We start from the raw sequence: 12,311 nt of genomic DNA, 5'->3' as shown, positions 1-12,311 counted from the left end.
GCATGCTGTTGAGAACATGGGGTTTTGCACACACACTTCACTACAGCACACTTTTAGTATAGCATTGCTATAATCACAATGTTTCTTTCCTAGGAAAGGCTACCGGACTGATGCTACTGTCTCTGTCTTCCTTGGTTTTCTCATGTTCCTGATTCCAGCAAAGAAACCATGCTTTGGAAAGAGGGATAAAGGTAAGAAGGAGTCATCTAGAATGAGACTTGACACACTTTTTGACAGGAGGTTGTGATCCCCATCCTCTTATTTTATGGCTACATTAAGGTCCCCAAACTTATAACATAGGATCATGGTGTGGCACAGGTTAAGAACCACAGTCTTTAATATTGCTGTTGAGTGTTGCAATAGTGGATGGAAATTAGAACTTGTAAAGAACTCAATCCTTGCCATATTTCAGGTTTAGAAGAATTGGGGAACTGCTTGGCACAAAAAAAAAAGTCTCCAATGTACTACCACTGCAATCTGATAACGTAGATAGAGGCTGATCCATTTTATGTTAACGTTACTGTTAACATAGTCTTCTTGATAGGATTATTATTATTTAATGTTTACATTTTAGTAACACCTAGAGGCCTCAGTCAGGATGAGGCCCCCTTTGTGCTAAGCATTGTACAAATATATGAAGACATGATCCCTTGACATTTGCTTCCATATATTTATTAGAAATTGTAGGTATGTATGTATTTTTGCATGGCAGATTGACCTACAGATATATACAGCATTTAGAAAAAAAATGAATTAATAATAAGTCAAATTCAACAAAAGACTCAGACCTCTAAAAGCTAATACTATCCTAAGGAAAAGACTGAGCAAATAGATGGGCCTTGTATATTATCCTGATATTAAACATACTTTGGCTCTGTTGGGCCAGGAGAAATGAATTCTACAAGTGAACACCCTCTTCTGAGCATGCCCAATCACCAAACCTCAGACATTCAAGTCTAGGACAACATAGACACGTCACAAATACACACATACACATACTTCTCAAATCACAGAAACATAGAACCATAGATTTGAAGGTTAGAAGGGACCATTATGATCATCTAGTCTGACCTCCTGCACAACGCAGGCCACAGAATCTCGCCCACCAACTTCTGTAACAAACCCCTAACTTATGACTGAGCTACTGAAGTCCTCAAATCGTGGTTTAAAGACTTCAAGGTGCAGAGAATTCTCCAGCAAGTGACCTGTGCCCCACGCTGCAGAGGAAGGTGAAAACCCTCCATGGCCTCTGCCAGTCTGCCCTGGAGGAAAATTCCTTCCCAACCCCAAATATGGTGATCAGCTAAACCCTGAGCATGTGGGCAAGACTCACCAGCCAGACACCCAGGAAAGAATTCTCTGTATTAATTCAGATCCCACCCCATCTAACATCCCATCACAGGCCATTGGGCATATCTACTGCTAATAGTCGAAGATCAATTAATTGCCAAAATTAGGCTATCCCATCATATCATCTCCTCCATAAACTTATCAAGCTTAGTCTTGAAGCCAAATATGTCTTTTGACCCCACTGCTTCCCTTGGAAGGCTGTTCCAGAACTTCACTCCTCTGACGGTTAGAAACCTTCATCTAATTTCAAGTCTAAACTTCCTGATGGCCAGTTTATATCCATTTGTTCTTGTGTCCATATTGATACTGAGCTTAAATAATTCTTCTCCCTCAGTGGTATTTATCCCTCTGATTTATTTATAGATAGTAATCATATCTCCTCTCAGCCTTCTTTTGGTTAGGCTGTCTCCTTTCATAAGTCAGGTTTTCCATTCCTTGGATCCTTGAACCCTAAGTAGCCCTTTCCTGTACCTGTTCCAGTTTGAATTCATCCTTCTTAAACATGGGAGACCAGAACTGCACTCAATATTCTAGATGAGGTCTCATCAGTGCCTTGTATAACGGTACTAACACCTCCTTATCTCTCCTGGAAATACCTCGCCTGATGCATCCCAAGACCGCATTAGCTTTTATCATGGCCATATCACATTGGCGGCTCATAGTCATCCTGTGATCAACCAATACTCTGAGGTCCTTCTCCTCCTGTGTTACTTCCAAGTGATGCATCCCCAGTTTATAACAGAAATTCTTGTTATTAATCCCTAAATTCATGATCTTGCACTTTTCACTATTAAATTTAATCCTATTACTATCACTCTAGTTTACAAGGGCATCCACATCTTCCTGTAAACTTGTTAGTCTCTAAGGTGCCACATGTACTCCTTTTCTTTTTGCGGATACAGACTAATACGGCTGCTACTCTGAAATCTTCCTGTATGATATCCCGGTCCTTCTCTGTATTGGCAATACCTCCCAGCTTTGTGTCATCCACAAACTTTTAGCACATTCCCGCTTTTTGTGCCAAGGTCAGTAATAAAAAGATTAAATAACATTGGTCCCAAAACCAATCTTTGAGGAACTCCACTAGTAACCTCCTTCCAGCCTGACAGTTCACATTTCAGTGTGACCTGCTGTAGTCTCCCCTTTAACTATTTCCTTGTCCACCTTTCAATTTTCATATTGATCCCCATCTTTTTCAATTTAGCTAATAATTCTCCATGTGGAACTGTATCAAATGCCTTACTGAAACCGAGGTAAATTAGATCCACTGCGTTCCCTTTGTCTAAAAAATCTGTTAACTTCTCAAAGAAGGAGATCAGGTTGGTTTGACATGATTTACCTTTTGTAAAGCCATGTTGTATTTTGTCCCAATTACCATTGTCCTCAATTCCTTTAGCTACTTTCTCCTTCAAATTTTTTTCCAAGACCTTGCATACTATAGATGTCAAACTAACAGGCCTGTAGTTACCCGGATCCCTTTTTTACCCTTCTTAAAAATAGGAACTATGTTAGCAATTCTCCAGTCATACGGTACAGCCCCTGAGTTTACAGATTGATTAAAAATTCTTGCTAATGGGCTTGCAATTTCATGTGCCAGTTCCTTTAATATTCTTGGATGAAGATTATCCGGGGCCCCCGATTTAGTTCCATTAAGCTGTTTGAGTTTGGCTTCTACCTCGGATGTGGCAATATCTACCTCCATATCCTCATTCCCATTTGTTGTCATACCATTATCTCTAAGCTCCTCATTAGCCTCATTAAAGACTGAGGCAAAGTATTTATTTAGATATTGGGCCATGCCTAGATTATCCTTAACCTCCACTTCATCCTCAGTGTTAAGTGGTCCCACTTCTTCTTTCTTTGTTTTCTTCTTAATTATATGGCTATAGAACCTTTTACTATTGCTTTTAATTCCCTTTGCAAGATCCAACTCTACATGGCTTTTGGCCTTTCTCACTTTATCCCTACATGTTCTGACCTCAGTAAGGTAATTTTCCTTGCTAATCCCTCCCATCTTCCACTCCTTGTAGGCTTTCTGCTTTTTCTTAATTACCTCTCTGAGATGCTTGCTCATCCAGCTTGGTCTACAACTCCTGCCTATGAATTTTTCCCCCTTTTTTGGGATACAGGCTTCTGATAGTTTCTGCAGCTTTGACTTGAAGTAATTCCAGGCTGCCTCCACCTTTAGATCCACAAGTTTTTCAGTCCAATCCACTTCCCTAACAAATTTCCTTAATTTTTTAAAGTCAGCCCTTTTGAAATCAAAAACCCTAGTCACAGATCTATTTTTGTTTATCCATTTAGTTTGAACTGAATTAGCTCATGATCGCTCGAACCAAGGTTGTCACCAGAACCATTTCTTCTATGAGGTCCTCACTGCTCACCAAAACCAAATCTAAAATGGCATCCCCTCTAGTCGGTTCAGCAACTAATTGGTGAAGGAATCCATCAGCTATCATATCCAGAAAAATCTGAGCCCTATTATTATGACTAGCACTTGTCCCTCCAGTCTATATCTGGGAAGTTAAAATCTCCCATGATCACACAATTCCCATTAGTTTTTACTTCTTTAAAAACATTAAAGAGGTCTCTATCCATATCCAAATCGGATCCCGGCGGTCTATAGAATACCCCAAGCACTATCCCAGGGGAGGCTCTAGTAGATTTCTTCCCCAATGTGATTTTTGCCCAGACAGACTCTGTCTTATCCATTCCACCACTTCTTATTTCTTTACAGTCTACCTCATCATTGATATACAATGCTACTCCACCACCTCTGCCTTTATTTCTGTCTTTCCTAAACAGCACAAACCCATTACCTAAACCATAGGGCCATATAACCATCAATGTCAACCTCAGAAGCCAATAGGAAGCCAGTTCAGCCTTCAGAGAATGTAAGTACTATGCTTCCTGAGGCTGAGACCACCAAGGAAGTTGGCAGCTGCATTCTGCACTAGCTTTAGCCTACAGATGGTCTTCAAAAGGTAGCCCTACAGACCGTGCATTATAGCAATCCAACCTAGAGGTCACAAAGTCAGAGGTCAGTGCAGAATGCTCCATATCTTAGGGAAATGGCCAGTTTAGCATTAGCCATGTACCTTTATTTTGCTTTGACATAGGAGATAGTGAAAATTCTACAGATATTAACTCAATGGAGTCAATAATTACATGGAAGGATTTCCAGAAGACCATGCCTTGGGAGATTGTAGTGCTGGTTGGAGGAGGTTATGCTCTAGCAGCTGGATGCAAGGTATTGAGTTAGATTTTCCATTTTTCTCTCACTGAGAATTTGAATATCTAAAATACTTACAAGCCTCCACCTTTATATTAACCTGTGGTATTCTGACAATTCTGGTAACAAAATTACTATGACACTTTCAAAAGGGTATGTCACCTAAATCTCTGGGATTCTCTTCTGAAAGTTGGTCATCTATCACAATTCAGGAACTTGGTGTGCAATCTCTTTCATGATGACTGGAAAGTAGCAAACAAGTCACAAAAACAAGTCAGCTACTTTGTTCCAGTGTTACCATTGAAAACACTGCTTCAGCATTCATACCCAAATGTGAGTATAGATTGGTTTTGGTGATGGCAGGGATTAAAATGAAATGAGTATGAGTGAATCAAATTAAATTAGCAACCCTAGGGACTGAGGTCCTTGATTTGCAGAACTACAGCACTTGAAATGGCGTTACCATTATTTTTATAGTAGCACCTACAGGCCCCAATCTGGGTTGGGATCCCATTGTACTAAGTGCTGTAAAAACATATATTTAGATATGTCCCCTATAAGTTTTCCCCCACGCATTCAGTGTGCCTCAGTTCTAATCTGGAAGGACAACCTTACAAGTGAGGAGGAAGTACAGTCTTTCTGTCCAGTCAGTTTTGGTTTCTTTGCTAAACAACTAGTAGTGCCAGATGAGGTGGTTTTATTTTATGGACCCCTAGCTATAGTAGAACCTTAGGCTTATGAACACCAGAGTTATGAACTGACCAGTCAACCACACACCTAATTTGAAACTGGAAGTACACAATCAGGCAGCAGCAGAGACCCAAAAAAAAAAAAAAAAGGCGGTGGGGGGGAAACAGTGGAGTACTGTGTTAAATGTAAATTACTAAAAAATAAAGGGAAAGTTTAAAAAAAAGATTTGACAAGATAAGGAAATTGCTTCTGTGCTAGTTTTACTTAAATTAAGATGGTTAAAAGCAGCATTCTTCTTCTAAATAGTAAAGTTTCAAAGGTGATTAAGTCAATGTTCAGTTGTAAAATTTTGGAAGAGCAACCATGACCTTTTGTTCAGAATTACGGACATTTCAGAGTTACGAACAACCTCCATTCCTGAGGTGTTTGTAACTCTGAGGTCCTACTGTTTTAGGAACTGGACGGAAAGCACTAATTTATTGAACGCAGTCTGCTAAATAGGGGACTGTCCAATTTACTGAGCTCAAGTTCTTTGCCAATGGGATATTCCATTGCAAACTCTCTCAGATACAAGAATTTGATTTGGAAACAGAACTTGTATCCTGCTATTCTCTCATTATTGTATATTTCTGCCAGACCTCTGGCCTTTCGACATGGATTGGCCGCCAGATGTTGTCCTTGAGCAGCCTTCCCTACTGGGCTGTCACTCTGCTGGCTTGCATCTTGGTGTCCATGGTAACAGAGTTTGTTAGTAACCCAGCAACCATAACTATCTTTCTGCCTATTTTATGCAGTATGGTGAGTAAAAACAATGGGATTTTATGCTGGTTTTTTTTCCTGTTAGGCTTCATGGAATATCTTGAGATTTTAGGCTATTAGTGCTGTGAACCAGGATAGAACTCTGCTTCATTTTGGGTGCCATTGCTTTGCTCTTTCTTTTAAAGAAGCAATAATAAGCATAGTCAGCCAACAGGCCTGAGTGCAATATATTTCTGAACACCCAGAAATGTGCTCAGCAGTTCTCAAAACAAGTAAAAACATAGTCCTGCCCTGAGGTCATAGAGTTTAATTGTAACAGAAAAGGGGGAAGAGAGATGAGAAAAGAAGGACAAGATTGACAATAATACGATCACATGACTACTCAGCAAAGCATGTATACGTCTTGAGGTTTTTTTATTCTATATTGTATTTATAGTTCATTAGTTAACTGTTCTCCTCTTCATTTTTGTAGCAGAAACATCAGAATTGAGTTTCATAGGGGATTTAACTGAGGGGTGGAAGGCAGCTTGGTGAACAGGTTGTCAGGCCAAGCATAAGGACAGCATGGAAGAATGAACAGAGACACTTGTGAGAGAGGAAGTCATTGTGGGTATGGAGGCTTGTGTCACTGGCAGAGTTGGGGCGGGAGGGGGGAAGAGATACTAATTATATCCTATATTAGTATGGATATATACTATTATTTTCATAGCAGTTACAAAAACCTGCCTTGGTTTTTGCTTTTTACGTAATGAGAAGCTCTTTTCACAAGGGACATAACCTGTGAAACTGTCTGAAAAGTAAATGCTAGATATTTTCACAAGTTTCTCCATAAAAGCCATTTTAAGGATTAGTCCTAGTGATCTACACAGTGAAATGCCATGTGTAGGTTGACCAGACATCCCCATTTTATAGGGACAGTCCTGATATTCAGGGCCTTGTCTTACAGAGGCGCCTATTACTCCCCACTCTCTGTCCCGATTTTTTACACTTGCTATCTGGTCACCCTAGTAATGTGAATTCAGACCAAAAGCCCAGTACCTTGTTCCCCAGACCCAGAGTGCTAAGGGATTTATGGAAGCAACATGCATGATTGCTGGGGGAAGGGAGCTTATCCTTTCAGGTAGAGTGGCCTCCTCTGGATGAAATTTGGAACAGCACTCATTAGATCTAGAAGGAGCAACATGGAGTACAGCCCTCCTGCAGTGCCAAAGGGTAATGGAGGGGGGAAGTAAGTTAGGTCTTAGAATTTAGGGAATGGAGGGTATGCTAATAATTCTAGATCTTGGGGTGGGAGGAAGCAGACAGGCATCTTTTATCTGTAATTATAGCCTATAACTTGAAGGCAATGTGAAACTTCTCTTTCCCACCCAACCACTCTCTTTGCAGTCGGAAACCTTGCATATCAACCCTTTATACACCCTGATTCCTGTAACAATGTGTGTTTCCTTTGCGGTGATGCTGCCAGTGGGCAACCCCCCAAATGCCATTGTCTTCAATTATGGGCACTGCCAGATCAAAGACATGGTAAGTCTTGAGAACAGTCACATTGTCCCAAGCTTAATGCAAACTGAACTCATCATCATATATGGGATCTGGAAATAATCACAGGACCCAAGTTAATGTAAAGTCACATAGGTCAGCATTGCAACAATTTCACAGTAACTGTCATTTTAAGAACGTCGGTGGCAGGAGGTGTGCATGTGTGTGCTCTCTGTTTTTTAAAATGAATATAATGCTTGTGAAACATCAGAGAATAACAGTACAAGATCCCGCTAATTATCCTGTAATACAACTACAATAGCAGTCCTGGAGAAGGGAGTTTAGGATATGTCTACAGTTGGAGATGGAATGAAGGGGGCTGGACTAGATGACCTCTTGAGTTCCCTTCCAGTTCTATGATTCTATGTATATTCCAGCTCGAGGAGTTGTACCTGAGCTAGCTCTGATTGAGCTAATACACTAAAAATAGGATATAACTTCAATGGCACAAGGGGTGGGAGGGGCTAGCTGCCTCAAGTTTGTACCAGTCTGAAACCTTAGGTATGTATCTGAGGCAGTTAGTCCCTTCTGCCACGTGTGCTGCCATGGCCACACTCTATCTTCAGCATGCTAACATGTATTCTTGAGCTGAAATTTACACCGTTCAGATCTAGTGTAGAGATAACCTTTGTGAGCAGAGTACAAGTGCGGAAGCTAGAGAGGTCTGATAAATGAGATTTATCATAGACTTACAATTAATCTATAGCTATCACCTGGCATATGTGGTATAAATATATGGAGATGTCCATGTGACAAATTGTAGTCATGTGATGAATTGCATTTATCATGCACCTTTGACGATGTCTCCTGCATTTTTCCCACTAATATACACACAACTATTCATTGGGCTTTTTCTGCCAGAGTAGTCAGCAAATTTACTTTGTTCTTTGTGCAATAGGGAGACTTAGAGAATTGACTGTTCTCCACCGTGCACCCTACCACCTTCTGTGTTTATTAATTAATGCTTTCTAATCTGTTTGACATTGATTGTACTCTGGTTTGTTTGTTTTTTCCATAGGTGAAAGCTGGCTTGGGTGTAAATATGATTGGTCTAGTGGTTGTCATGGTGGCGATCAACACTTGGGGAATTAGCCTCTTCCAACTGGATACATTTCCGGACTGGGCAATGGTCAGCAATGTAACTGGTCAGTCATAACCAGCAATGACAAAACCTGCAGAACCAAAGCTGATTGGGGCAAAATATTTAGCTTAAATTGCACAAATAAAAGAAAGGAAGAAATTTGAGTGTATATAGATTCAGTACCCTCAGCAAAACCATGAAGCGAGTCCAGAGAAAGGTCTCCCATGAAAGACACCTTGCCCTTTATTTCCTAAAGTGAAAATTTACATTGCCTTTTTCAATGTTCAAAATCAACATGAGAATAAAGTCAGATTTGCTTTGATTTATTGCTGCTTACCCTGAGATACCATAATTCCAAAAGAGAAGCCTGCTTATAGCTTTCCTCTTGCTATAGAATAATTACATAGAACCATCCCCTTTGAAATACAGGATACATGATTCCAAGGAGAGAACTCAAGAATATAATGGATACCATTCAGATTTCCACAGGTGATGTTATTCCTAACTTGAAGGGTTTTTAAGCCTAATTCTTTTCAGTGCAAATTTTTTTCTGAGGTGAGTCATGGCTGCTTCAGAAGGACCAATTAGTCAGAGACAGAAGGTAGAGAGAAATCTGAATAGCAAATATGTAGCACCCCCAGGAATGGGAAGAAACAACTACACAGATAGGGACAAATGGCCTGGGCATGGCTATAGGGGAAGGGGCTGAAGATTTCTCCAGAGTTCTAGCATGAAACTTCATGTTCTTCAGTACTTGTGGTCTCTCTTTTGGAAAAGGGAACTTCAGAACCTCCTCCAGATCTCAGTTGGAAAGTATTTGTCAGGCCTTGGATTCCTTTTTATTTCCTGGTGTGGTGAGAGCTTTCTCTAGCAGCTCTACAGTGGAAACAGTTCCCAGCAAACCCTTATGTGGCCGGGCCACATGTTCTCTAAATGGAGAAGGGACAGCCTCATCCAAGATCACAATCCATGCTGCTCCGTGAGTAAGAAGGGAAAGGGCTGAAGAGCAGTGGCATTGGCATAATCTCAACATCACCACATTCACTCCAAGACTCCACTCACCCGCTTTCTAGCAGCCCAGAGAACAGGAGCTCCAAATTAATCTAGCTTCAAGATACAACAGCTAAGAGGCACACCAAGAATATGTCTGCACTGTAATATAAGCCCAGGGTTTGGACTCAGGCTCAAGCCTAACCCCTCCTTCCATATACTCACAAATTGCACTGACCTAGGGGCCCAGGACCCCACAGGGGTGGAGGTTCCAAGACTAAGACAAGCCAGGACCCAGGGTTCAAGTCCTACTTCTTTGCAGAGTATTCACAGTCCCACGGGACTTGTGCACTGGCAGTAAGCCAAAGATATTCTACAATCCTATGGGTTGACTTTCTCTGTCCTCTGGACAGTCAAGTTTGGTGGAGGGCCACATTTTCCAACCCTAGAGCAACCACATTTTTAGAGAGTGCTAGGAAGTCTGTGATATGGGTGGTTGGACTTGGGGGCCACATAATGCAGTCTAGGCTCTGGAGCCCCAGGGTTCAATAATTCCTAACCTGGGGTTACAAATGAGTGTAGACGCTCAAGATAACTAGAGTTTTATATCCCTGGGCTTACATTGCAATATAACTATACCCCTAGGGGCCAGTCTCTCTCACCTATCTAAAGCTGGATGATCTGCATTACTGACTGGATCCCAATGATCCCCACTAGGCTTCCCTTATGCAATGTATTTGTAATTACTGATTTACTGTCAGTCTTTGATCTGTGTATTAGGAAAATTGGCTTGCACATAATCACTTTCTATGTACTTTAATCAGTTTTTATAGAGCTCATTCAATAAGCTACCCACTTTGAAACCAGCGTCTCTCACAGTTAGTATGAATTGTCTACAGTGCATCAATAAGATGTCAATAAAATAAATTATTCCCTGTGTCATGTTCTAATGCTCTGTAAGACTATAAATGAGACTCATGGCTCCTTTTCTCTCAGTGACCCAAGTGCTGCTCAGAGTGGCACATTTCCAAGTAGATGTTAACATTGGTGTAGTGTTTACATTCTAACAAGTTGTTTCCTGTAATATAATAGATATAATAAATAAGACCCTACCAAATTCACGATCGATTTTGGTCAATGTCACAGTCATAGGATTTTAAAAACCATACATTTCATGATTTCAGCTATTTAAATCTGAAATTTCATGGGGCTGTAATTGTAGGGGTCCTGGCCCAAAAGGAAGTAATGGGGGCATCGCACGGTTATTGTAGGGGGGTCGTGGTATTGCCTGCACTGCTGCTGGCAGTGTCGCTGTCTTCAGAGCTCGCTGGCTGGAGAGCAGCAGCTGCTAGCCAGAAGCCCAGCTCTAAAGGCAGCGCCACCGCTAGTGCCTAAGTAAGGATGGCAGAGTGTGGTATTGCCACCCTTACTTCTGTGCTGCTGCCTTCAGAGCAGGGCCCTCAGCCAGCACCCACCGCTCTCCGGCCAGCTGTTGCCACACTTACTTCGGCACTGCTGCTGGCGGTGCTGCCATCAGACCTAGGTGCCTGGCCAGCAGATGTGACTTTCTGACCACCCAGCTCTGAGGCAGTGCGGAAGTAAGGGTGGCAATACCATGGCCCCCCTACAATAACCTTGCAAACCCCTTTTTGGTCAGGATCCCCAGTTTGAGATACTCTGGTCTCCCCTGTAAAATCTGTATAGTATAGAGTAAAAGTACACACAAGACCAGATTGCACAGTCCGTGATGCATTTTTCACGGCTATGAATTTGGTAGGGTCCTAATAATAAGGGGCATATGTATTTGCAGAGAGGGGTGTTGAAGGAGGGGGAATCTCTCCATTTGCCTTCCCATTTAACAAAAACGCTCTTTTATAATCATAACAAAAGAAAGAGGCAACACCACTTGGCAAAACAATTTATATTGAATGTACTTGGTGGAAATTTGTTCCTGAAAAATATAGTGAGTTCTATATAGAAATAATATAGTGTAACACACTTTACATAGCTATTAGCTCTCTTTAGCTATTACATAGAGGATAGCTGCCAGCTTTTTCCCCCAGTGATGGTCTTAGTCATTTAGCTCAAGTGGTGAAGGTTTGTGCTGGAGATCTTGAATTCAAATCCAGCTGCTGATCCATGCAGGGGGTTACAGTAGCACAATGGCTGACCTGCATGCATTTAAATGAGGGTGGATGGGTGCTCAGACTTTTTAAAGGGGTCCAGGTCCTCAGGATATTATTGCCTCTTGGCCAGTTGTTACTGTTAGGAGGAGAGATTGATGATTATGTCTGGTCTTTGGTGAAATATTGTTTAATTACAAGGGGGAACAAAGCCCTGTTTCCCTGAACGCAGTGGAAACACACAACAGAAGAACAGTGTCCTTGCTCAGAAATCTAAATCTGCCTTTCCAGCCAGTACTATGTCCAAAAGCAGCTCTCTTGGTTTCCTCCCAGAGCTATGCTCACACTGCTTCTCTCACTGTCTGCTCACTTTCTTGTTCCTGCCACACTCAGACAGTCAGCTGCAACTACATCAGTCCCAGCATTTGCAATCAGTCTCCAAGAAAACCTCTTGGGCCACATGGTTTGACTTCTATTTAGGCCTTGCCATGCTGGTCCATACCTTGGCCACTGGCTTCTATTATTTCAGCTATCACTAAACCAAGTG

At 41.5% G+C, this 12,311-nt stretch overlaps 1 protein-coding gene across 1 annotated transcript in view; it reads left to right on the top strand.

The window, feature by feature from the left end:
• Positions 1-10,580, top strand: part of SLC13A4 (solute carrier family 13 member 4) — a 40,087-nt gene extending 29,507 nt beyond the window's left edge. Inside the window, 5 exon segments of the mRNA XM_038407644.2 lie at positions 94-191; positions 4,470-4,600; positions 5,909-6,070; positions 7,418-7,555; positions 8,589-10,580. Coding sequence (XP_038263572.1) covers positions 94-191; positions 4,470-4,600; positions 5,909-6,070; positions 7,418-7,555; positions 8,589-8,726 — 667 coding nt within the window. The 3' untranslated portion in view covers positions 8,727-10,580.
• Positions 10,581-12,311: the final 1,731 nt, after the last annotated feature.

The sequence above is a fragment of the Dermochelys coriacea genome, chromosome 1 (genome assembly GCF_009764565.3).
Source record: "Dermochelys coriacea isolate rDerCor1 chromosome 1, rDerCor1.pri.v4, whole genome shotgun sequence".
In the NCBI taxonomy this organism is placed as follows: Eukaryota; Metazoa; Chordata; order Testudines; family Dermochelyidae; genus Dermochelys; species Dermochelys coriacea.
The sequence above is the reverse complement of the archived record's forward strand: the minus strand, read 5'-3'. Positions and strand labels throughout refer to the sequence as shown.